The 27,665-nt window shown below is 44.4% G+C and overlaps 1 protein-coding gene across 1 annotated transcript; it reads right to left on the reverse strand.

Annotated features, from left to right (window-relative positions):
• Positions 1–707: 707 nt before the first annotated feature.
• On the reverse strand, positions 708–27,145 carry eif2b4 (eukaryotic translation initiation factor 2B, subunit 4 delta). Its single transcript, XM_055885786.1, has 13 exons — positions 27,076–27,145; positions 26,560–26,597; positions 22,772–22,937; positions 22,138–22,362; positions 21,141–21,223; positions 18,197–18,288; positions 14,132–14,246; positions 13,174–13,250; positions 11,294–11,396; positions 9,723–9,850; positions 8,435–8,612; positions 5,135–5,315; positions 708–1,311 (listed from the first exon to the last, which is right to left on the reverse strand). Exons 1-13 carry the CDS (start codon positions 27,095–27,097, stop codon positions 1,112–1,114), a joined length of 1,608 nt encoding a protein of 535 aa, XP_055741761.1. The 5' UTR covers positions 27,098–27,145; the 3' UTR covers positions 708–1,111.
• Between the last annotated feature and the right edge of the window lie 520 nt (positions 27,146–27,665).

Consider the following 27,665-nt stretch of genomic DNA (forward strand, 5'->3'; position numbering starts at 1 on the left):
AAGAGTCATTCTGAACGGCACACAGGTGACTTATGTACTGACCAGAAACCTCAATCTGTCCAATTTCCTCTGCGCCATTGAGCAGTTCATTGAAAACTAGTTGTGTTTGATCTCTCTCTCTCTAATAAAACCTCTCTGCGATAGATACGTTATGGAACACTAAAGAAAAGTCATTAAAAAGAGACATTCTCTCTTCTTCCAACAGTGTTGTCTATTACACACTGACGGCATTAAATTCAACATAAACTGGAACTCAATGTATGTTCCAATCATGGTTACTAAGACTAAAACTTCATAATAGGTGTTTTAAGCCACAGCAGTACCTAATTAAATCAGAACAGGTCAAATGTTTTTTCCGTAGTTTGAATGAGGATACACACCTACAGCAACAAAAAAAAACATTATTTGAAATAACTTTGAAAACGCTCAAAAACAGAAATCTTGGGACTTCATTGCCACGTCTGCCATTTTGAGATTTTCCTTTGATCAAGCCCGTATCCACAGGCTGAGTAGGAGTGCTGATTTAGAGTCAGTTTAGTCTTTTAGATCATAATGAATACAATTGTATGGACAGATACCAGGTCAACTCTCCTACACTGAGATGCTATGTGGGACCGGTTCCCTATACCTTCTACCCACCCCACAGGCCAAACCCTTTATTGTCAACACTGTCAAAAGAACACACAGAAAACTCTTGTTTTAAAAAATAATGTGCCATTTCAGATATTTATTACATGCCAAAAGTGCAGGTGTGAATGCCTGCTCAGAGTAGAACACTTCTGTAGTCTTTTTTTTATGGCCAGCTGTTACAGTGGATATAGCCTAGCATGTAGAAAGACTGAGCAAATGGAGAATCTAAAGACCCGGTCCAATATCAACACTAACAATTAAAACAATGTATTTGGTAGTTCCATGCATTCTAGAATGGTCATCGGAACATAAGTGTACACTCCCATTTTGGAACCCTATGACCTAATAAAGCACACTATATAGAGAATAGGGTGCCCATTGCTTACAACTCTCAAACACAAGTGCTTCTTATAGAACACCACATCAAGTCAGATGCATCATCAGTCTGCGACTCTACCCTGCGTCATTCCCCTTCCATCTCTTACTGGTCCAGGTTTTTGACCCTGAGAACAACAGGAACTGAGGTACACGGGATCATGCCCAGGTCTGTGATGACCAGGTCCACAAAGTCTGGTGGTGTGACGTCGTAGACCAGGTTCAACAGACCCAGGGAGCTGACGTCCTGCCAGTTCTCCAGCTGGGTCTTCCCCTTCCGGGTCACCATCAGGTCATCGGGGTCATCTGAGGGAAAAGAAAAAAAAGGAGGGTTTGTGAGTGTTGCATTGCTACTGATGTTTCTATTCAAGTCGGGAAGATAATTTTTAATATCTGAATAATTGTGTTGATCGAAGTTCATTTTACAGATCCCTATCTAGGTTACATCTCAGTGCTAGAGGCGTCACTACAGACCCTGGTTCGATTCCAGGCTGTATCACAAACGGCCGTGTTTGGGAGTCCCATAGAGTGGCGCACAATTGTCCCAGCATCATCCGGGTTACCTCATTGTAAATAAGAATTTGTTCTTAACTGACTTGCCGAGTTTAAATAAAACAATGACCAAGGATCCATATCTAGGTTACCAGGAAGTAGAAAGGAAACGACCCAAACTCAGCAACTAAAACATTTCATCCTATTGTATTTATTAAAGATCCCCATTAGTTCCTGCCAAGGCAGCAGCTACTCTTCCTGGGGTTTATTATGGATCCCCATTAATTCCTGCCAAGGCAGCAGCTACTCTTCCTGGGGTTTATTATGGATCCCCATTAATTCCTGCCAAGGCAGCAGCTACTCTTCCTGGGGTTTATTATGGATCCCCATTAATTCCTGCCAAGGCAGCAGCTACTCTTCCTGGGGTTTATTATGGATCCCCATTAGTTCCTGCCAAGGCAGCAGCTACTCTTCCTGGGGTTTATTATGGATCCCCATTAATTCCTGCCAAGGCAGCAGCTACTCTTCCTGGGGTCCAGCGACATTAAGGCAGTTATATACGGTTTAAAATATGACTTGACATTACACTTTATCCAATACATTTAGTGTGTTCCTTCAGGCCACTACTCTACTACCACATATATACAATGCAACATATGTGTGTGTAGAGTATGTGTATTATCATGTGTCTGTACCTGTGTGTGTGTCTCTTCACAGTCCCGCTGTTCCATAAGGTGTATTTTTATCTGTTATTTAAATCTGAGTCTACTGCTTGCATCAGTTACCTGATGTAGAATAGAGTTCTATGTAGTCATGGCTCTATGTAGTACTGTGTACCTCCCATAGTTTGTTCTGGATTGTGAAGAGACCTCTGGTGGCATGTCTTGTGGGGTATATGCATGTGTGTCTGAGCTGTGTGCTAGTAGTTTAAACAGACAGTTCGGTGCATTCAGGATGTCAACACTTCTTACAAAAACAAGTAGTGATGAAGTCAATCTCTCTCTACTTTGAGCCATGAGAGATTGACGTGCATATTGTTAATGTTAGCTCTCTGTGTACATCCAAAAGCCAGTCATGCTGCCCTGTTCTGAGCCAATTGTAATTTTCCGATGTCCCTCTGTGGTACCTAACCACACGACTGAACAGTAGTCCAGGTGCGACAAAACTAAGGCCTGTAGGACCCACCTTGTTGATAGTGTTGTTAAGAAGGCAAAAACTAGGGCCTGTAGGACCTGCCTTGTTGATAGTGTTGTTAAGAAGGCAGAAACTAGGGCCTGTAGGACCTGCCTTGTTGATAGTGTTGTTAAGAAGGTAGAAACTAGGGCCTGTACGACCTGCCTTGTTGATAGTGTTGTTAAGAAGGTAGAAACTAGGGTCTGTAGGACCTACCTTGTTGATAGTGCTGCTAAGAAGGCAGAGCAGCGCTTTATTATGGACAGACTTCTCCCCATCTTAGCTACTGTTACATCAACATATTTTTACCATGACAGTTTACAATCCAGGGTTACTCCAAGCAGTTTAGTCACCTCAACTTGCTCAATTACCACATTATTTATTACAAGATTGAGTCGAGGTTTAGGGTTTAGTGAATGATTTGTCCCAAATACAATGCTTTTAGTTTTAGAAATATTTAGGACTAAATTATTCCTTGCCACGCACTCTGAAACTAACTGCAACTCTTTGATAAGTGTTGCAGTGATTTCAGTCACTGTAGTAGCTGATATGTATAGTGTTGAGTCATCCGCATACATTGGTGCACCGGTTTTACCGAGAGCCAGTGGCAGGTCATTAGTAAAGATTTAAAAGGTAATGGGCCTAGACAGCTGCCCTGGGGAATGCCTGATTCTACCTGGATTATGTTGGAGAGGCTTCCATTAAAGAACACCCTCTGTGTTCTGTTAGACAGGTAACTCTTTATCCACAATATAGCAGGGGGTGTAAAGCCATAACACATAAGTTTTTCCAGCAGCAGACTATGATCGATAATGTCAAAAGCCGCACTGAAGTCTAATAAAACAGCCCCAATCTTTTTATCAACAATTTCTCTCAGCCAATCATCATTCGTTTGTGTAAGTCCTGTGCTTGAACATCCTTCCCTATAAGCGTCCTGAAAGTCTGTTGTCAATTTGTTTACAGTAAAATAGCATTGTATTTAGTAAAACACAATTTTTTCCAAAAGTTTACTAAGGGTTGGTAACAGGCTGATTACTGGCTCAAATAGCAGAGCAAATGGGGCTTTACTATTCTTGGGTAGCAGAATTATTGTGGCTTCATACTGTAGATGCATCTATTTTCTCTAATACGATAACTATATACTGTAGGTTCTTACTTCAACTTAGAAAACGCTAAGTTTGGATCCTGATTGATCAATAGCCATTAGTTGTTGGCGATAATCCACGCAAAATTCTATAATTCCATTTCAAGTATCAATCCACTGTCCCACGGCCCAGCCAGGCATTCAGAAACTGTCCCACCATTTATAAAAACGGACATACAGTTAGTTGCATGTGCTGTGGGGAGCCAAGCATTCATAAATGTAATCCATTGTCCTGCAGCCCAGCCCAGCCCAGCCAAGCATTCATAAATATAATCCATTGTCCTGCAGCCCAGCCTAGCATTCATAAATGTAATCCATTGTCCTGCAGCCCAGCCCAGCCAAGCATTCATAAATATAATCCATTGTCCTGCAGCCCAGCCTAGCATTCATAAATGTAATCCATTGTCCTGCAGCCCAGCCCAGCATTCATAAAATTAATCTTCCATGGAGAGTAGACTTATTTTCCCATCCTTCTTGCCTGGCATTTGGTTTGGTACAGCAGGGGTTAATAATAAGCCTATCTGACCCGTGCAAAATGTTACAGTTTGTTTTCCTTTTGGATCTCCACCGTGCCATGCATATGAACGAGACAGACAGCCTCTCTGAGCCAGGCCAATTCATTTGTTAGGATCAGTATAATGGATATATACAAAAGAAATGGCAATAGAAACAAAGGTCAAACAAACAAACTAAAAAATGCAGAGTTTGCTGTCAATCCAGCTGCTTGTTTGTGATTGTGTGTTAGCTTTAGTTGGCTAGCTAACTTTAGCTAGCAAAGGAGAAGTAACGTTAGCCTAGCTATCCTCCATAAACATCTTATTGACTCGACAATCAACTGGTTGTTGCCTATTTGTACCTCATGCTATAAAGCTAACATGCCAATGATTTGTTTAGCATAGCAACGTGGAATGAATGGAATGAACGACTGGGTCAAAACATCCCAATAGAATTAACGACCAGCCTGTTTGGCTAGCAACTTTAGAACCTCAGAACTAACAACTGGCTTTTGCCCGGACTATATCGTCTGGTGAAAGGATGAAATAAAACTAATTTACTCATTAAAATGTTCATGCTTTTAAATGAAAACATATGGTTAATCTTTAAAAAAAATTATAATAATTGGCAAACTTTTTTATTTAAAAAACAAGGTGCTCGAACTCGGGAATTATTGTGTGATAACAGTCCTTAAGAGGGAGTTTCCCGGTCCTTGGCTCAGAGCAGCCCTCAGTCGGGAGTTATCACACCATAATCCTTAGGTTCTCATGCCTTACTTATTCAATAATACACTCAAGAAAGCTAAATGAATGCTTGCCACCTTACCGAGCTCATTGGAGACAAAGGAGTCAGTCTGCACCCTCTCACAGAACTTGTACGTTTCACAGCAGACCAGGACTGGCACGTTGAACGTCCTGGCCACCAGAGCTATCTGAGAGGTGCCCACACGAGACATCACGTAGCCATTAGCCAGCAGGGCATGGGCACCCAGGAACACCTTAGAGACCTGGGGGAAAAGGGCCAAGTTTAATGATTGAATTTGGAGTTAAATTAGACCATTTATAAAAACAGACATCCAGTTAGTTGCATGTGCTGTGGGGAGGTTAGTTAAAAGACCAGGGAAAAGCGAGAGAGTTAAAACCGAAAGAACATTGTAAGGAAAACCATTCACTGGGCTTTTGGATTTTCTACAAGAGGTCCCACGACGTGATAAAAATCAACAAGTGCCTAAATGATAAAGTTCCACAGTGCAATGACACCTCCAGTCCTCTAAAAGAGGCAAATCAACTATTTTGTGCTCACATCAGGTGGTAGGGCTGGCTACTGCCAGGGATGACACGATGTTATTGCGATACTTAAGTGCCGATACGATATTTACTGCGATTCTCACGATTCTACAGTGCCTTCAGAAAGAGACGGAATTCTAAACGGATTTAAAAGATTTTGTAGCTCACCCATAATGACGGTGAAAACATGTTTAGAAATTGTAGCAAATGTATTGAAAATGAAATACAGAAATATATAGTTTACATAAGTAATCACACCCAATGAGTCAACACTTTGAAGAAGCACCTTTGGCGGCGATTACAGCTTTGAGTCGTCTTGGGTATGTCTGTATCTGGATTTCGGGATTTTCTCCCATTCTTCCTTGCAGATTCTCTCAAACTCTGTTAAGTTAGATGGAGAGCAGTGGTGGACAGCAATCTTCAAGTCTTTCCAGATTTTCAATGGGATTCAAGTCTGGGCCACTCAGGGACTTTCACATTCTTGTTCTGAAGCCATTCCAGTGTTGCTTTGGCTGTATGCTTGGGGTCGTTGTCCTGGTGTAACATAAATCTTCACCTCAGTCTAATGTTGTTTGCACTCTGAAGCAGGTTCTCATCAAGGATTTGCCTGTATTTGGCTCCATTCATTCTTCCCTCTATCCTTACCAGTGGCCGAGTCCCTGCTGCCGCCACCTTGCTTCACGATAGGGTTTTGTGTTAGGACAGGTGATGAGCTGTACCTGGTTTTCTCCAGACATAGTGCTTAGCACTCAGGCCAAAGAGTTACATTTTTGTCTCATCAGACCACAGAATATTTTGCCTTATGATCGCAGAGTCTTTCACGTGCCTTTTTACAAACTCCAGGCATGCAGTCATGTGCCTTTTTCTCAGGAATGGCTTCCATCTTGCCACTTTCCCATAAAGCCCAGCTTGGTGAAGTGCGGTAGAGACTGTTGTCCTTCTGGCAGGTTCTCCCATCTCATCCAAGGAACTCTGTAGTTTTGTCAGACTGGTCATTGGGTTCTTGGTCACCTCCCTGACCAAGGTCCTTCTTACCCAGTTGATCAGTTTGGTCGGACGGCCAGCTCTAGACAGAGTCTAGGTAGTTCAGTTTGGTCAGACAGCCAGCTCTAGGCAGAGTCTAGGTAGTTCAGTTTGGTCAGACAGCCAGCTCTAGACAGAGTCTAAGTTGATCAGTTTGGTCAGACAGCCAGCTCTAGACAGAGTCTAGGTTGATCAGTTTGGTCAGACAGCCAGCTCTAGACAGAGTCTAAGTTGATCAGTTTGGTCAGACAGCCAGCTATAGACAGAGTCTAAGTTGATCAGTTTGGTCAGACAGCCAGCTCTAGACAGAGTCTAAGTTGATTAGTTTGGTCAGACAGCCAGCTCTAGACAGAGTCTAAGTTGATCAGTTTGGTCAGACAGCCAGCTCTAGGCAGTCTGGGTAGTTACATATTTTTTCCTTCCCATGATGGAGACCACTGTGATTTTGGAAACTTTCAACACTCTAGAAGTTGTTTTATACCCTTCCCCAGATATATACCTCATCATAATTATATCTCAGAGATCTATGGACAGTTCTTTGGACTTCATGATATAGTTTCTGCTCTGACATGCACTGTCATCTGTGGGATCTTACATAGACAGGTGTTTCTTCCTAAATCATCTCCAAACAATTGAATTGGCCACGGGTGGGCCAATCAAGTTGTAGTGACATCTCAAGGATCATCAAACGAAAGTGTGCTCAATTTCAAGTGTCATAGCAAAGGGGTGTGAATACATATGCAAATTAAATATTTCTGTATTTAATTTTCAATAAATCTGAAAACATGTTTTCACTTTGTCATTATGGGGTATTGTGATGTCATTATGGGGTATTGTGATGTCATTATAGGGTATTGTGATGTCATTATGGGGGGTGTGTAGATGGGGGAGAGGGAAAGAAATACATTTAAACCATTTTGAATTCAGACAGACAACAAAAAATGTGGAATAAGTCAAGGGGTATGAATAAGGCCCTGTAAGTGTTGCAATTCAATATTGTGATTTTATTCCGATTTGATGTTCCAAACATATTGCTCACTACATGTCTGCTGCAGAGAGATAAGAGAGAGTCATGAGAATTGATCACTATGGAAATAAAACGCTGAAAACACACTGTCTCACTATTTAAAAACAGATAGCGAACAACCTATAGGATGAAAAAGACCAGAGTTTTGCCACAGGTACAGCTGACTAGCACTAGCTAGGAAAAATGTACTAAAAATATATATTTTTTAATGAATGGACACTTAGTGAAATATCGATAGAATATGGTCCCAAAATAATATGGTGATATGAAACAACCTATTTATTCCCCCATCTCTATCAGGTAGTATGTATGAGGACTAGGTTACCTCAGGTAGTATGTATGAGGACTAGGTTACCTCAGGTAGTATGTATGAGGACTAGGTTACCTCAGGTAGTATGTATGAGGACTAGGTTACCTCAGGTAGTATGTATGAGGACTAGGTTACCTCAGGTAGTATGTATGAGGACTAGGTTACCTCAGGTAGTATGTATGAGGACTAGGTTACCTCAGGTAGTATGTATGAGGACTAGGTTACCTCAGGTAGTATGTATGAGGACTAGGTTACCTCAGGTAGTATGTATGAGGACTAGGTTACCTCAGGTAGTATGTATGAGGACTAGGTTACCTCAGGTAGTATGTATGAGGACTAGGTTACCTCAGGTAGTATGTATGAGGACTAGGTTACCTCAGGTAGTATGTATGAGGACTAGGTTACCTCAGGTAGTATGTATGAGGACTAGGTTACCTCAGGTAGTGTGTATGAGAGGGCAGAGATGAGGACTAGGTTACCTCAGGTAGTATGTATGAGAGGGCAGAGATGAGGACGTAGGTGCAGCTGATGCCTCTCTGTACGAGACGTCTCAGAGCCTCCCTTCCCTCCAGACGAGGCCGGCTGTCCACCACAATAACACGGAACTTCCTGCTCTTCTCAAACGCCTCGCACAGGATGTGGTTCACCAGGGACGAGCTACGGAAGGACAGGATATGACATCAAGAACTGATGAGTTCCTTACTGATCCCTAGCCTGGTCCCAGATCTGCTAAGGGAGGCGAAGGGACGCAGGTTTGTTAACTTCTGGATTCTACTGGATTGTACCGACCACTAACCCCTCAAACTCAACTCTGGACCTCAAAGCCAGTTCCACTGGATTTTTTTCCACTGTTCCCCTCTAATCAGGGACTGATTTAGACCTGGGACACCAAGTGGGTGGTTCCCCTCTAATCAGGGACTGATTTAGACCTGGGACACCAAGTGGGTGGTTCCCCTCTAATCAGGGTCTGATTTAGACCTGGGACACCAAGTGGGTGGTTCCCCTCTAATCAGGGATTGATTTAGACCTGGGACACCAGGTGGGTGATTCCCCTCTAATCAGGGACTGATTTAGACCTGGGACACCAAGTGGGTGGTTCCCCTCTAATCAGGGACTGATTTAGACCTGGGACACCAGGTGGGTGGGTGCACTTAATTATCAGGTAGATCAGAAAAGCAGAAGGCTACGGACCTCGTAGGGTCAGAGTTGAGTACCCCTGTCCTATACTCTAATGTGGTACTACTGTAGAGTTGAGAGGATTGGATAGACTTTACAGGTGGGAGACAAGATGGGAGATCAGTTATGTATTGTATTGTAATGGGGTGTATCCCAACCGCGACTCAACCCCTAGTCTCTGTGACTGTCAGTCCAACACTTATACATTAACACCTTGGAGCGGTTTCCACTTAGTCATTAACACCATGGAGCGGTTTCCACTTAGTCATTAACACCTTGGAGCGGTTTCCACTTAGTCATTAACACCTTGGAGCGGTTTCCACTTAGTCATTAACACCTTGGAGCGGTTTCCACTTAGTCATTAACACCTTGGTGCAGTTTCCACTTAGTCATTAACACCATGGAGCGGTTTCCACTTAGTCATTAACACCTTGGAGCGGTTTCCCAGACACAGATTAAGATTAGGCCTGGATTGAAAAGCTATTTCAATGGACATTCTCAATTGACCGTGCTATTTAACTCGGCTTAATCAGTGTCCAGGTGACCGGCCCTAAGAGGCTTCTTGATTAAAAGTCATTATTATTTTCTTACCATCCATAAACTAGAATGACGTCTCCATCACTGATCTTCTCTATAGCGTATTTAGATATGGCCTTGGCTGCCAGAACTATCTTCTCCTCTATGTAACGGTCTATACACTGCAGCAGTTTGGTCTTCGCCTATGGGGGGGGGGGGGGAGAGACAAAATGACCACATGGGGTGGGGGGGGTGGGGGGGGGGGTTGAGAGAGAGAAATAAAATGACCACATGGGGGTGAGAGAGAGAAATAAAATGACCACATGGGGTGAGAGAGAGAGACACAAAATGACCACATGGGGGTGAGAGAGAGAGAAACAAAATGACCACATGGGGGTGAGAGAGAGAGAAATAAAATGACCACATGGGGTGAGAGAGAGAGACACAAAATGACCACATGGGGGTGAGAGAGAGAGAAACAAAATGACCACATGGGGTGAGAGAGAGAGACACAAGATGACCACATGGGGGTGAGAGAGAGAGAAACAAAATGACCACATGGGGTGAGAGAGAGAGAAACAAAATGACCACATGGGAGTGAGAGAGAGAGACACAAAATGACCACATGGGAGTGAGAGAGAGAGACACAAAATGACCACATGGGGGTGAGAGAGAGAGACACAAAATGACCACATGGGAGTGAGAGAGAGAGACACAAAATGACCACATGGGGGTGAGAGAGAGAGAAATAAAATGACCACATGGGGTGAGAGAGAAACAAAATGACCACATGGGGTGAGAGAGAGAGACACAAAATGACCACATGGGGGTGAGAGAGAGAGAAATAAAATGACCACATGGGGGTGAGAGAGAGAGACACAAAATGACCACATGGGGTGAGAGAGAGAGACACAAAATGACCACATGGGGTGAGAGAGAGAGACACAAGATGACCACATGGGGGTGAGAGAGAGAGAAACAAAATGACCACATGGGGTGAGAGAGAGACACAAAATGACCACATGGGAGTGAGAGAGAGAGAGACACAAAATGACCACATGGGAGTGAGAGAGAGAGACACAAAATGACCACATGGGGGTGAGAGAGAAACAAAATGACCACATGGGGTGAGAGAGAGAAACAAAATGACCACATGGGGTGAGAGAGAGAGACACAAAATGACCACATGGGGGTGAGAGAGAGAAACAAAATGACCACATGGGGTGAGAGAGAGAGAAACAAAATGACCACATGGGGTGAGAGAGAGAGAAACAAAATGACCACATGGGGTGAGAGAGAGAGAAACAAAATGACCACATGGGGTGAGAGAGAGAGAAACAAAATGACCACATGGGGTGAGAGAGAGAGAAACAAAATGACCACATGGGGTGAGAGAGAGAGAAACAAAATGACCACATGGGGTGAGAGAGAGCGAGACAAAATGACCACATGGGGTGAGAGAGAGACAAAATGACCACATGGGAGTGAGAGAGAGAGACAAAATTACCACATGGGGGTGAGAGAGAGACAAAATGACCAAATGGGGGTGAGAGAGGGACAAAATGACCATGGACATAATATGGATATGATGAGTGAAACATGAGTCTTTCTGGTCACAACCTGGCCTCGTAACACACTGTATTTACCTCCTCCTCTTTGCATTGGCTAGGAATATTGGAGATTTCCTTCTTGATGTACTTGATTGCGTTGCCCATGCTCGCTGACAGAGGTCGACATTGATTGAGAAAGCTGCGGCAACAACAACATGGTGGTAAAAGCTCAACCCTGAGACACGATTCACAAGATGCTAGTTCCACAGTTAGATGTGACACACAGTGCATTCAGAAAGAATTCAGACACCTTGACTTTTTCCACATTGTTACGTTACAGCCTTACTCTAAAATGGATTAAATAGTTTCCCCCCCCTCCTCAATCTACACACAATACCCCATAATGACATCACAATACCCCATAATGACATCACAATACCCCATAATGACATCACAATACCCCATAATGACATCACAATACCCCATAATGACAAAGCAAAAACTTGACAAATTTTTGCAAATGTACAAATAAAAAAGAACAAGTATTCAGACCCTTTACTCAGTACTTTCTTGACGCACCTTTGGCAGCGATTACAGCCTCAAGTCTTGGGTATGAAGCTACAAGTTTGGCACACCTCTATTTGGGGAGTTTCTATCATTCTTCTCTGCGGATCCTCTCAAGTTCTGTCAGGTTGGATGGGGAGCGTCGCTGCACAGCTATTTTCAGGTCTCTCCAGAGGTGTTCGATCAGGTTCAAGTCCGGGCTCTGGCTCGGCCACTCAACGACATTCAGAGACTTGTCCCGAAGCCACTCCTGTGTTGTCTTGGCTGTGTTCTTAGGGTCGTTGTCCTGTTGGAAGTTGAACCTTCACCTCAGTCTGAGGTCCTGAGTGCTCTGGAACAGGTTTTCATCAAGGATCTCTCTGTACTTTGCTCCGTTCATCTTTCCCTCGATCCTGACTAGTCTCCCAGTCCCTGCCACTGAAAAACATCCCCACAGCATGATGCTGCCACCACCACGCTTCACCGTAGGTATGGTGCCAGGTTTCCTCCAGACGTGACGCTTGGCATTCAGGCCAAAGAGTTCAATCTTGGTTTCATCAGACCTGAGAATCTTGTTTCACTCAGAGTCCTTTAGGTGCCTTTCGGCAAATCCCAAGCTGGCTGTCATGTTCTTTTTACTGAAGAGTGGCTTTCGTCTGGCCACTCTACCATAGAGGCCTGATTGGTGGAGTGCCCCAGAGATGGGAGAACCTTCCAGAAGGACAACCATCTCCACAGAGGAACTCTAGACCTCCGTCAGAGTGACCATCGGTTTCTTGGTCACCTCCCTGACCAAGGCCCTTTTCTCCCCCGATTGCTCAGTTTGGCCGGGCGACCAGCTCTAGGAAGAGTCTTGGTGGTTCCAAACATCTTCCATTTAAGAATAATGGAGGCCACTGTGTTCTTAGGGACCTTCAATGCTGCAGTAATGTTTTGGTACCCTTCCCCAGATCTGTGCCTTGACACAATCCTGTCTCAGAGCTCCACGGACAATTCCTTCAACCTCATGGCTTGGTTTTTGCTCTGACATACACTGTCAACTGTGAGACCTTATATAGACAGGTGTGTGCTTTTCAAATCATGTCCAATCAATTAAATTGACCACAGGTGGACTCCAATGAAGTTGTAGAAACATCTCAAGGATGATCAATGGAAACAGGATGCACCTGAGCTCAATTTCGAGTTTCACAGCAAAGGGTCTGAATACTATATGTTTTTTTAAATTAGTAATACATTTGCAAAAATTTATAAAAAACAGTTTTCATATTGTCATTATGGGGTTTTGTGTGTAGATTGATGGGGGGGGGTTTAATCAATTTTAGAACAAGGCTTTAACGTCACAAAATGTGGGAAAAGGGTAAGGGGTCTGAATACTTTCCGAATGCACTGTATAAACATAGTATTTCACAGATAGTGTTATGAGGACCCTGTACCTGATATAAGGCTTCAGTTTGTTGACCAGATCTCTGGACAGCTCTTCATTGGGTGGAGTAGTGTAGTCCCTGATCACCTGTAGGCAGATGTATAGTCGTATACAATCACCCGCGTGCATACATAGCACCCCCCCCAAAAAAATATTTCTTAAGAGACTGATGGATGTGGGGAATGTAAGACACTTCAATGTCAGTGAGTATGGGGGGGGGGGGGAATGGAAGTACCCGTTTAAAAGTAGAGCAGGGCCACAGAGTGAGGACTGGAACATATTTCCTTAGAGTCTAAGACGTTGGGGAGGAGAGGGTGGGGGGGGTCTCGGCTGACATATGGAATTATTTTAAGATGGTCATTCTATAGCTATTTGATTTAGAATTGTAGGACCCCTTTTGGTAGTAAAAAAATATTAAGTATTGATTTATATATATATATATATATTCAATATTTTATTAAATACTTTAACAATGATTTAATAAAATATTGAATCTGGCCTTTACCACTATACCCTATTGAAACGCATTGAATAACACATTCAGAAATGGCAAAAAGGCCAGTCCAAAAAATACACCATAAGAAACAAGATGTTGAAGTGTCTGTCCTATATACACATTGTACACATAGTTAACCCCCTTTTTGGGGGTGTTAGGCACCAAGCTAGATTCATAATTCCATTAGTTAGAGAGAAAAAGAAAATGGTCGTAATAGTTTATAGGTGAAACCGGTCGTTTTTGTGAGAAGAACGATTTTCGGGACGTCTCCTGGTCTGACGAACACCGCAGATGTGGAAGTGCGACACTGGTGGATTGAGACACATCCAATGCAAAATAACAACTTTTTTAGCTGAAACTGACGAGTTTTGATGTGGATTTGTTTGTTATGCAACTTAGATTGACTCACCGGCGCATCAATAGACTCTAGGGGGTTAACTAAGAGCAGGTCTGGGGGTCAGTAGTACTGTACCTGTTTAAAAGCATGGAGCAGGGCCACAGAGCGAGCGTTGGATCCTGCCACAATGCCCTGGGAATACTGCAGACCCAACCGCACGATGGAGGGGTGGATCACTGTAGAGGGAATGCTGACAGACAGAACCAAACAATTACCCATCAGATCACAGACAGAACCAAACAATTACCCATCAGATCACAGACAGAACCAAACAATTACCCATCAGATCACAGACAGAACCAAACAATTACCCATCAGATCACAGACAGAACCAAATAAATAAACAACCACTTGCCGAGATCCAATTTATCACCAATCAGATCACAGAAAGACTTTTAGTAGAAAGGGTTAGCCATGTAATATGAGACGTATTCTACTTAGTCCTACCTCAGTATTATATAGAAATTACAATACATGATGCAGACATTTAGCTAGAAGACAGTATTATCCATCAGGATAACTGTATTTAAATAAAGAGGCAAAAACACGCTCATTCTACTACCACTGTTATGGTCTGATATACCATTCCTGTCAGCCAATCAGCATTCAGGGTTCGAACCACCCAGTTTATAACCACCCAGAGAACGGTTCAGATGGGAACAGTGTCCATAGGCAGAGCCATAGAGACTCTCTCTAAATACCTCTGGTTGCACCAGTCGTAACTCTACGTCCGACGGGAAATGTGCTCTACGCCGGACCTAAAAATCAGATCTGTTACACCACCTGGTGCGTAAACCCTTTCATGAGCTAACTCGTTTCATGATATGCACAGAAAATCAATATTTTTCAAAAGGGTGCGAGTCTCATGTTCATATTTCACAACCTCCGCGGGCTTTGAGTTTCCTATGCACAAGTCAATAAAACACTTGGGTTTATGCTACATCGGTAAATGTGTCTGATCAGATATTAGCAAACAAATACATGAACTGACACCTCCACTTACTTATTTGCCCAGTCAGAGATCAAATAACCAAATACTGTATACAGACAGACATTCAGCGAAACAAAAATCACAATGATTGACGATCAGAAGTCAAGGACTTTCAGTCATGATATAGCCGAGGCTACTACGCCAGTGAAGAGAGAAATAACCCACCTGTTCTACTAGGCTACATAACATGCTAGCTAAAATGTTCTGATAACACTGTTAGATGAGCAAACTAGACTAAAGATTAGCATCATGAACACGCAACTCAGCCAACATTTCCCCTGCTTTATTTGTGACCAAATATCCAAATAGTGATTCGGTGAAAACACTAAAATCGGACACCGATTTATCAAGACGAGTCCCCCGACGCTGGTCTCAAAGCGGAGCGATAACGCTGTCCCAATCATAACGTTGCTGAAATGTATAGTTGAACACGCACGACAAACTGCTTTAAAGTATTTAAAACGGTTGGATAACTTTGGAAGTGTTAGTAAGTAACAATATGACAAAGGCCTTCAATTGCATTAGCCTACTTAATTCCAATATTTTCTTAACTCAGTGATATTCATTGGGGCGGCAGGGTAGCCTAGTGGTTAGAGCGTTGGGCCAGTTTTTATTTATTTTATTTTATTTCACCTTTATTTAACCAGGTAGGCTAGTTGAGAACAAGTTCTCATTTGCAACTGCGACCTGGCCAAGATAAAGTCCCTGAGCTGACAAGGTAAACATCTGTTTTTCTGCCCCTGAACAAGGCAGTTAACCCACTGTTCCTAGGCCGTCATTGAAAATAAGAATTTGTTCTTAACGAACTTGCTTAGTTAAATAAAAGGTAAAATAAAAATTCCCACAGTAATTATTGATTGTTCCATCCAGATGTGGTACATGCTTTGTAAAGTGATGGGACAAAGTCTACAACTGGCACAAGCCTAGTAATGGGGGCTGCCTAGCAACCATCATTATGAAGCATCAGTTACACCTATTCTTATTTTTTTGATTGGTGCAAATAGGTGTAAATTCTGATCCCCAAGTCGGACGTAGCTACACCTGAACTAGCATTTAAAACGCCCAACTGGTGCAATCGGCCCCTGGTTAGGGGCAGGTAGGTAGTTACCTGAGTTGCTGGGTGAGGGGGGTTCTGGGTAGGGGCAGGTAGGTAGTTACCTGAGTTGCTGGGTGAGGGGGGTTCTGGGTAGGGGCAGGTAGGTAGTTACCCGAGTTGCTGGGTGAGGGGGGCTCTGGGTAGGGGTAGGTAGGTAGTTACCTGAGTTGCTGGGTGAGGGGGGTTCTGGGTAGGGGCAGGTAGGTAGGTAGGTAGGTAGGTAGTTACCTGAGTTGCTGGGTGAGGGGGGCTCTGGGTAGGGGCAGGTAGGTAGTTACCTGAGTTGCTGGGTGAGGGGGGTTCTGGGTAGGGGCAGGTAGGTAGGTAGGTAGGTAGGTAGTTACCTGAGTTGCTGGGTGAGGGGGGCTCTGGGTAGGGGCAGGTAGGTAGTTACCTGAGTTGCTGGGTGAGGGGGGTTCTGGGTAGGGGCAGGTAGGTAGTTACCTGAGTTGCTGGGTGAGGGGGGTTCTGGGTAGGGGCAGGTAGGTAGTTACCTGAGTTGCTGGGTGAGGGGGGTTCTGGGTAGGGGCAGGTAGGTAGGTAGTTACCTGAGTTGCTGGGTGAGGGGGGTTCTGGGTAGGAGCAGGTAGGTAGTTACCTGAGTTGCTGGGTGAGGGGGGCTCTGGGTAGGGGCAGGTAGGTAGTTACCTGAGTTGCTGGGTGAGGGGGGCTCTGGGTAGGGACAGGTAGGTAGTTACCTGAGTTGCTGGGTGAGGGGGGTTCTGGGTAGGGGCAGGTAGGTAGTTACCTGAGTTGCTGGGTGAGGGGGGGGGGGGGGGTAGGGGCAGGTAGGTAGTTACCTGAGTTGCTGGGTGAGGGGGGCTCTGGGTAGGGGCAGGTATGTAGTTACCTGAGTTGCTGGGTGAGGGGGGCTCTGGGTACGGGCAGGTAGGTAGTTACCTGAGTTGCTGGGTGAGGGGGGTTCTGGGTAGGGGCAGGTAGGTAGTTACCTGAGATGCTGGTTGAGGGGGGCTCTGGGTAGGGGCAGGTATGTAGTTACCTGAGTTGCTGGGTGAGGGGGGCTCTGGGTAGGCCCAGGTAGGTAGTTACCTGAGTTGCTGGGTGAGGGGGGCTCTGGGTAGGGGCAGGTATGTAGTTACCTGAGTTGCTGGGTGAGGGGGGGGAGGGGGTAGGGGCAGGTAGGTAGTTACCTGAGTTGCTGGGTGAGGGGGGCTCTGGGTAGGGGCAGGTAGGTAGTTACCTGAGTTGCTGGGTGAGGGGGGCTCTGGGTAGGGGCAGGTAGGTAGTTACCTGAGTTGCTGGGTGAGGGGGGTTCTGGGTAGGGGCAGGTAGGTAGTTACCTGAGTTGCTGGGTGAGGGGGGTTCTGGGTAGGGGCAGGTAGGTAGTTATCTGAGTTGCTGGGTGAGGGGGGGCTCTGGGTAGGAACAGGTAGGTAGTTACCTGAGTTGCTGGGTGAGGGGGGATCTGGGTATGGGCAGGTAGGTAGTTACCGGAGTTGCTGGGTGAGGGGGGCTCTGGGTAGGGGCAGGTAGGTAGTTACCTGAGTTGCTGGGTGAGGGGGGTTCTGGGTAGGGGCAGGTAAGGTAGTTACCTGAGTTGCTGGGTGAGGGGGGCTCTGGGTAGGGGCAGGTAGGTAGTTACCTGAGTTGCTGGGTGAGGGGGGTTCTGGGTAGGGGCAGGTAGGTAGTTACCTGAGTTGCTGGGTGAGGGGGGCTCTGGGTAGGGGCAGGTAGGTAGTTACCTGAGTTGCTGGGTGAGGGGGGCTCTGGGTAGGGGCAGGTAGGTAGTTACCTGAGTTGCTGGGTGAGGGGGGCTCTGGGTAGGGGAAGGTAGGTAGTTACCTGAGTTGCTGGGTGAGGGGGGCTCTGGGTAGGGGCAGGTAGGTAGTTACCTGAGTTGCTGGGTGTGGGGGGTTCTGGGTAGGGGCAGGTAGGAAGTTACCAGAGTTGCTGGGTGAGGGGGGCTCTGGGTAGGGGCAGGTAGGTAGTTACCTGAGTTGCTGGGTGAGGGGGGTTCTGGGTAGGGGAAGGTAGGTAGTTACCTGAGTTGCTGGGTGAGGGGGGCTCTGGGTAGGGGCAGGTAGGTAGTTACCTGAGTTGCTGGGTGAGGGGGGCTTTGCGGCTGTACTGGTGCAGATGAGAGAACAGGCTGACTTTGTAGCCGTAGTCGGATCGCAGTGGGATCTGAAATAATCACACACACACACACACACACACAGACACACAGACACACAGACACACAGACACACACACACGTTTAGTTCACCGTGATCACCTTGGGTTCAGAGGTCAAAGGTTAAAGGTGGGTGGGTGAGGTCAAGTCCAAACATACATAGATGACAACCCCCACAGCAACCAAGCATAACTCTGAGCAGTAGGCCGGCTCAACAACCAACCATATTCTGTACAGTAGACCAGCTCATCAACCAACCATATTCTGTACTGTAGGCTGGCTCATCAACCAACCATATTCTGTACTGTAGGCTGGCTCATCAACCAACCATATTCTGTACAGTAGACCAGCTCAACAACCAACCATTTTCTGTACTGTAGGCTGGCTCATCAACCAACCATATTCTGTACTGTAGACCAGCTCAACAACCAACCATATTCTGTACTGTAGGCTGGCTCATCAACCAACCATATTCTGTACAGTAGACCAGCTCAACAACCAACCATATTCTGTACAGTAGACCAGCTCAACAACCAACCATATTCTGTACAGTAGACCAGCTCAACAACCAACCATATTCTGCACAGTAGACCAGCTCAACAACCAACCATATTCTGTACGGCTCAACAACCAACCATATTCTGTACTGTAGGCCGGCTCAGAGAACATGAGAGAAAAACCAGGAAAGGCCTAGTAGAACATCGTGTACGGCCGTTCAATACAGACTGAACATCACCGTTTCATCATGTATCAACATGTATGATTTTACAGTGAGCTCCAAAAGTATTGGGACAGTGACATGTTGTATTGTTTTGTCTCTGTACTCCAGTATTTTGGATTTAAAATGATACAATGACTATGAGGTTATTCAACTGCAGACTGTCATCTTTAATCTGAGGGTATTTTCATCCATATTGGGTGAATCGTTTAGAAATTACAACTATTTTCTACATAGTCCCCTGAATTCTTAGGGCACCAACAGTATTGGGGAAAATTCCCTTATGTAGTCAAACATGAAGTATTTGGTCCAAATATTCATAGCATGCAATGGTTACATACATTTTGATGGATGCATTTTTAGTTTGTTTTGGTTGTGTATCAGATTATTTTGAGAATAATGATGAGTTATTGTAATGGTGAGAGGTTAGCATGTCTTGGGGGGGGTTATGATATTTGTGTGTTGGTAATGTTCTCACATCTCATTATTCACAATTAATTCAGGAATATCCGTAATCATGGTAACATCCACATTAATGTAGAAGTGTTTCGAAAACATTCTATTCTTCTTTAGAAATAAATGTGACAAAAAAAATTGGCACAATACATTATTTAACATTTCATTTCTATTGGGCACAAAATAATCTGAAACACAACCAAAAGAAACAGCAAACACATTTGTAGAGTCACAAGCTTGATGTAATCATTGCCTTCTAGGAATATGGGACTAAATACTAAACTTTTTACTACTTCGAGTGAATTTGTCCCAATACTTTTGCTCCCCTAAAAATAGGGTGGGGACTATGTACAAAAAGTGCTGTAAATTTCTAAACAGTTCACCTGATACAAATGAAAATACCCTCAAAGGGCCTCCCGGGTGGCGCAGTGGTCTGGGGCACTGCATCGCAGAGCTAGCTGCGCCACCAGAGACTCTGGGTTCGCGGCCAGGCTTCGCGCCCAGGCTCTGCAGCCGGCCACGACCGGGAGGTCCGTGGGGCGACGCACAATTGGCCTAGCGTCGTCCGGGTTAGGCCTGTAGGGATATCCTTGTATCATCGTGCACCAGCGACTCCTGTGGCTCCTGTGCGCGCTAACCAAGGGAGCCAGGTGCACGGTGTTTCCTCCGACACATTGGTGCGGCTGGCTTCCGGGTTGGAGGCGCACTGTGTTAAGAAGCAGTGCGGCTTGGTTGGGTTGTGTTTCGGAGGACGCATGGCTTTCCTTCGTCTCTCCCGAGCCCGTACGGGAGTTGTAGCGATGAGACAAGAGAGTAATTACTAGCAATTGGATACCACGAAAATTGGGGAGAATTAAAATTAAAGCTGACAGTCTACACCTCATCGTTATTGCATCATTTCAAAGTGCTGAAGTATAGAGCCAAAACAACAGTCGTCACTGTGTCCCAGTACTGTTTGGAGCTCACTGTACGTCTCTGTGGTTGTGATGGTTCTTTCTGCTGTCCGGTTGGAAGACAGACAGGATCTGTCATTATCTCAGGAAGGGAGGTCAGATGGTGGGGAAGGGAGGTCAGATGGTGGGGAAGGGAGGTCAGATGGTGGGGAAGGGAGGTCAGATGGTGGGGAAGGGAGGTCAGATGGTGGGGAAGGGAGGTCAGATGGTGGGGAAGGGAGGTCAGATGGTGGGGAAGGGAGGTCAGATGGTGGGGATCATGACATGAACAGCCTTGAGCAAAACAAAACAGACGGTAAAAAAATAAATGAACGGCACACAAAGCATAAGGCCAGACCTTGATACTTAATACCTTTTTAGAGGCGCCGTGCGGTAGCGTCTGAAAGAAATGTGAGGTACAGAATAGAAGCAATTGCGGTGAGAAATGGAGGTAGGTTAGTGACGTGATGTGAGGTAGGGCTGGTTGCCTGAAAATTCCCTGTGTTCCATCTATGACTTCCTCTACACCTTATCCAAAGTTTCCCCTACCAAAATATAACTTCCAAAATGTTGGCTAGAAAGGCACACCGGATGTTGATTTGGGGAGGTGTGCGCTTCGCATGAAAAATAATACAAGGGAAACACTCTTGACAATCTACTGAGATCGGCTAATCTCAGTGGTACTGGTAAATTAGTCAAGTAGTGCCTTGAGGACAGAGAGCAGCACATTGTAGAAGGAGAATAACATGCCACAAACCTGTTGTCTCTCCAACTTCTTGGCCAGTCTTTTCACCACTGCAGGGTCGTCCACTTGGACATGCTCAGGAAGTCTCTTCACCACTAACAGGGACAGGAAGCAACAAATGATCTTTGAATACATACTTACTACTACTGCAGCACCATGTATACTACTATAAAAGCACCATGTATACGACTACAGAGGCACCTGGCCTGGCATGAACTAATGAACTGCCCCCTAGTCACAGCCTGGCCTGGCATGAACAAATGAACTGCCCCCTAGTCACAGCCTGGCCTGGCATGAACTAATGAACTGCCCCCTAGGCACAGCCTGCCCTGAACTAATGAACTGCCCCCTAGTCACAGCCTGGCCTGAACTAATGAACTGCCCCCTAGTCACAGCCTGGCATGAACAAATGAACTGCCCCCTAGTCACAGCCTGAACTAATGAACTGCCCCCTAGTCACAGCCTGACATGAACTAATGAACTGCCCCCTAGTCACAGCCTGGCATGAACTAATGAACTGCCCCCTAGTCACAGCCTGAACTAATGAACCACCCCCTAGTCACAGCCTGGCCTGAACAAATGAACTGCCCCCTAGTCACAGCCTGGCATGAACAAATGAACTGCCCCCTAGTCACAGCCTGGCCTGGCATGAACAAATGAACCACCCCCTAGTCACAGCCTGGCCTGGCATGAACTAATGAACTGCCCCCTAGTCACAGCCTGGCATGAACAAATGAACTGCCCCCTAGTCACAGCCTGAACTAATGAACTGCCCCCTAGTCACAGCCTGGCCTGACATGAACTAATTCACTTCTGTGTGGGTAGGATGGGAGGGGGGGGGGGTGTTATTCTATGTATGTTGTGTTAATTGACTCTATGTATTTACCAGTATGTGGAAGCATCAGAACTCTAATTGTCCAAGTCAAATTTTCCTTCTGAAACAAAGTTTATCATATGATACATCATGAATCAACAAGGTGTTCCAGAGGTCCACCAGCAGCTGTTGTACCTGGGTTTAGTTCACTGAGAGGGGCTTTGGTCTTGATGCTGGAGGACGAGGAGCCCGGTTGTTTAGAGGCCCTTTCAGTCTCCTGCCTGGCTCTCCTCTCTGCCTTCAGCTCAGCTTTGCTCTTGGCTGGCTTGTCTGCCGGGGAGGGGGTGGGAGAGGAGTGGAAGGGAGCTGAGGCAGGCACAGGTATTGGTGCAGAGGCAGGGGCAGGCAATGCTGAGGGAGCTGGGGAAACAGACAGACTAGGTGAACGGACCAATGAAGTGGATGGAGGAACATGAATCATAGGTAAATAGAAAATGACAAAGCTAGCAGTTTATGAAAATTAGTAAACAACTATTGGTATTTGTTTTTCAAAGATATTGAAATGATACAATCAGACCGTGCAAAATTCCCGGAACGTTCATTTAAATTCCCTGGTTTTCCAGATATCCTGGTGGAATATTCCAGATTTCCTGCATATTCCCTCCTGATTCCAGGAAACCTCCAACTAGGATTTCAGGAAAAACCAGGGAATTTATAGAAATTTCCCAGAATTTTGCAATCCTAAAATAGGACCACACTGATGATGGTGCAAAAAAAATGGTATGACATGACGATATCGATAGCATTAGACCAGGCTATAATACAACACCTTTCTGTGTTGCCACAGGTCGTGGTGGCAATAGGGAGACAGGTGTTTTTTCCTTCTCTGTTTCTGACGGGCCCTTCTCATCCTTCCTTTCCTTCTGTTTCTTCTGTTGTTTCTTCTGTTTCCTCAGCCGTTGCTTCTCCTCTTTGGTTAACTCCTTCCCTTCATTCTAATTGGTGATGTGAAAGGGGGAAAACCATTTGAATTCAAATCACTTTTTTTGACAGCATCCCTTTTGATATACAGGGTCAGTAGCTATATACAGGGACAGTTCCAGGGTCAGTAGCTATATACAGGGACAGTTCCAGGGTCAGTAGCTATATACAGGGACAGTTCCAGGGTCAGTAGCTATATACAGGGACAGTTCCAGGGTCAGTAGCTATATACAGGGACAGTTCCAGGGTCAGTAGTTATATACAGGGTCAGTTCCAGGGTCAGTAGTTATATACAGGGTCAGTTCCAGGGTCAGTAGCTATATACAGGGACAGTTCCAGGGTCAGTAGCTATATACAGGGACAGTTCCAGGGTCAGTAGCTATATACAGGGTCAGTTCCAGGGTCAGTAGCTATATACAGGGACAGTTCCAGGGTCAGTAGCTATATACAGGGACAGTTCCAGGGTCAGTAGCTATATACAGGGACAGTTCCAGGGTCAGTAGCTATATACAGGGACAGTTCCAGGGTCAGTAGCTATATACAGGGACAGTTCCAGGGTCAGTAGCTATATACAGGGACAGTTCCAGGGTCAGTAGCTATATACAGGGACAGTTCCAGGGTCAGTAGCTATATACAGGGACAGTTCCAGGGTCAGTAGCTATATACAGGGACAGTTCCAGGGTCAGTAGCTATATACAGGGACAGTTCCAGGGTCAGTAGCTATATACAGGGACAGTTCCAGGGTCAGTAGCTATATACAGGGACAGTTCCAGGGTCAGCTCTAACCAGAATAGAAAGAGGAGTGGGAGGCCCCGGTGCACAACTGAGCAAGAGGACAAGTACATTAGAGTGTCTAGTTTGAGAAACAGATGCCTCACAAGTCCTCAACTGGCAGCTTCATTAAATAGTACCCGCAAAACACCAGTCTCAACGTCAACAGTGAAGAGGCAACTCCGGGATGCTGTGTAATTCCCCCCAAACGTGATGTGGTCAGAACATCAACTTGTGCGATGTCGTGACAAATACTACATATAACATACACTGAGTAGACAAAACATTAGGAACACCTTTCTATGACAGACTGACCAGGTGAAAAGCTATGATCCCCTTATTGATGTCACTTGTTAAATCCACTTCAAGATCTGTGTAGATGAAGGTACAGTTTCCCATGTGTATCAAACATGGTCCACCACCCAAAGGACTTCCAGCCAACTTGACTCAACTGTGGGAAGCGTTGGAGTCAACATGGGGCCAGCATCCCTGTGGAGCGCTTTCGACACCTTGTAGAGTCCATGCCCCGACAAATTGAAGCTGTTCTGAGGACAAAGGGGGCTGCAACTCAATATTAGGAAGGTGTTCTTAATGTTTTGTCCACTCAGTGCACACTCAGTGTACATTTAATTAGATATGGCAAAATAATTAAATATCTTAAATTTAGGATGATAGTAAATGAAGCAAACGCACAGATATTTTCAATACACACACATATTTCTCACTAGCTAAACCATTGATATATATATATTTTTTAAATGCTCCTAAGCCATTGATCCTGACTCTGTTCCATTACACACGTTTTTTGTACGGTTGAGTTTTGTTAAGATCCCCAACGTTCGGTCTAAACATTAACACACATCGCTTGCGTTACGGTTTTGGAAGCATAAGGACCTTATCTTTCATATCATCAAGATATAAATAAAATAATACTGAATTATTTTTTAATTTTTTAAAATTAAAATAAGGTATAATTGATACACACCTTCATAGATGGGTTAACTGACGGAAGTCACGAAAACGATGCGCATGTTTTTAAATGGGGCAGAAGTCTGAGTTTTTGTGAGTCTGGACTGGCCAGATAGCTACCAACGATGACAACTGCCATGTGTGGAATCGTAAGCGACTCGTTTCAGCTCGTTTCATCTTGTTCTTGATAACATGTCTTGTTTGAGCGGTTTTGACTGATTTCATGTCAACGCTAATATGACTCAAATTCGCTAGCTAGCTAACTAACCAACTGTAACAATGTATTTGAGGGACAACAAGTGGTCATTGTGCAAATGTATTTATGTTTTCAATAAACATTTGGAGACGCAATCTAGTTTACATGTTGTCAACAATCTAAAGTAACCCGTTCCGTTCTGCATGATTCGGTCTTGTTGTTAAACAACCAACCTGTCTATAGGGTTAGTGTTCCCACACGGCCATTTGTCCATGTCACATGGCTTGTTTACAGAAGACAGAAAGACAAGACATACGTGGCCACCTGTGCTAACTCGCTCTCAAAAAAACAAAACACAAATATTTTTGTGCAGTTTTGTGCTGCTACCATGTTGTGTTTGCATGTGTTGCTGCCATGCTATGTTGTCGTCTTAGGTCTGTCTGTCTGTAATGTTGTCTCTTGTCGTGATGGTGTTCTTTTGTCCTATAATATATATTTAAATATTTTATATATATATATATATATATATATTTAAATATTTTATATATATATATATATATATATATATATATATATATATATATTTAAATATTTTATATATATATATATATATATATATATATATATATATATATATAAAATATTTATCCCCCGTCCCCGCAAGAGAGGTATTTTGCCTTCTGGTAGGCCGTCATTGCAAATAAGGAATTGTTCTTAACTGACTTGCCTAGTTAAAAAAAAGGTTAAATATAATAAAAAAATACAAATATCTAGCATTCTCCGTACACCGGTGTGTAACTGGAGAGGAAGTGTAGTTGGTAAACTGGAGGCTCACACCGCTTGTGGATCTGTGCAAAACTGCTACAGTAAGTGTATATCGCTGATATGAAAGACAAGGGGCATAATATCAGCATATGTTTTGAAAACCGGTTTGAAAGCGATGATTGACGTTTCTCGAAATGTTAAAAAGACAGCGTCGGGAAATTGTAGTTCACACGGAGCCATCAGTGTGCGAATGTAAGATCTGAAAACTACATATGGAGAAGAATGGTTTTCAAGAGCTAATACCGACCGTACCCTTACGCTTGTTTACAATGATCTGCACTAGGGTATGAACACAATCACGGTTACACGCTGTGAAGCCGGCGTGAGACATGGGTCGGGAAAACGTACCTCAATGCAGGGATGGGATATGCCACTGTACTCCAAATTTGACCTTTATCCACACTGTTCCATTGAGAAGATTGAAATACTGCGAGTTGTTCCAGAAAACTACGCTTTTCATCCTCATGCAAAGCTAACAGTAGCCACCTCAGCCATTTTGGAATGGCAGTGTCAGCCAATCAGCTCCTTTGTTGTTCAACGCAACATGACCCGGGCAAATCCCGTCCCTGCATTGAAGTATGTTTTTTCGACCCACATCTAAAACGCCAGCCCCTATGGTTTCTTAATGTAACCATGATCGCGTTCCAACCCCAATGCAGCTCAGTGTAAACAAGTGTAAAGGTACGGTCGGTATGAACTCACAAGCACAATTTAACCAGGCGCTCTAGACCAGGGCGTCCATAGAGGGTCTGTGCATCAGGCTGAACGTCCGACGCCCCTTAAAGTGAAACATATTGTATAAGAAATATCATGTCGTTATTGTTCTCGGATTTAAAATAATTCGGTACATTGTCTCAGTATTTGAATATACTTACTTTTGAGCGTGTGATATTATCTTTGTTGTCAGGGCCATCTGTAACGCAATGAATACAGTGTGGTGATGAGGATGACACATTACGGTAAAAGTTGCACCTGCATCCAGCTGTGACAATGCTATCTTCATCTTGCTAGCTAGCCATGTCCTAGCTAAACAGTGATATCTTACAGGAGAACTAACGTTAACTAGCTAGCAATATGGCACTTTTACTATGGTGTTGTTTTAAATAAATCTTATTTTTTATGGTTGGCTCATGAATCAAACCAATGTGAATGACGCAATATTCTTCACTAACATGTAACGGTGGTGACTAAAGCTACCATGACTTCTCAGGCTAGTTAGCCTGCAATGCTAACCACAACACCTACCCACAATGACTGGTGTAGCTAGTTAACATTTACTATAAGGCACACAAGCTGACACGTCAGGTTACTCCGTGATATTTCAACCAGAGCTGTAGCTATAGTCGATTTATCTAAAGTGTATTGACAGCTGTCATTCTTTTCAGACTCACCCGGTTCTCCACAGTCTGCCATGTTTACGATAGCTTCAGCAGGAAATTGCCGCAAATGGAAAAGAGTCAGAATTAGTGCGGGGGAAAATGACAGTGACCTCTTGCGGTTCACAAGCAACTACAAATTCGGTATTTGTTGAGGGCATTTTCATTATTTTTTATAAACTGTCACTCATCTGACTTCCCGGTATTCATGGTTCTCACAGACAGTAGTGTAAAGTACAACTACTTTAAAGTACTAATTAAGTAGTTTTTGGGGTATCTGTACTTTGCTATTTATATTTTTGACTACTTTTACTTTTACTTCACTAAATTCCTAAAGAAAATAATATACTTTTTACTCCATACATTTTCCCTGACACACAAAAGTACTCTTTACATTTTGAATGCTTAAAAGGACTGGAAAATAGTTCAATTTACACACTCCTCTGTCCAGTGTCCGTGTTCTTTTGCCCATTTTAATCTTTTATTTTTATTGGCCAATCTGAGATATGGCTTTTTCTTTGCAACTCTGCCTAGAAGGCCAGCATCCTGGAGTCGCCTCTTCACTGTTGACGTTGAGACTGGTGTTTTGCGGGTACTATTTAATG

Source organism: Salvelinus fontinalis, chromosome 27 (genome assembly GCF_029448725.1).
Source record: "Salvelinus fontinalis isolate EN_2023a chromosome 27, ASM2944872v1, whole genome shotgun sequence".
NCBI lineage: Eukaryota > Metazoa > Chordata > Actinopteri > Salmoniformes > Salmonidae > Salvelinus > Salvelinus fontinalis.

Excerpts from the sequence above, each read along its gene's own strand:
- eif2b4 (XM_055885786.1), bottom strand. The coding sequence starts at position 27,097 with ATGGCAGACTGTGGAGAACCGG. Across the intron at positions 26,598-27,075 it reads GGCAGACTGTGGAGAACCGG|ATGGCCCTGACAACAAAGAT; the intron begins GTGAGTCTGAAA and ends ATTGCGTTACAG. Across the intron at positions 22,363-22,771 it reads ACCTGTGGCAACACAGAAAG|CTCCCTCAGCATTGCCTGCC; the intron begins GTGTTGTATTAT and ends CTGTTTCCCCAG.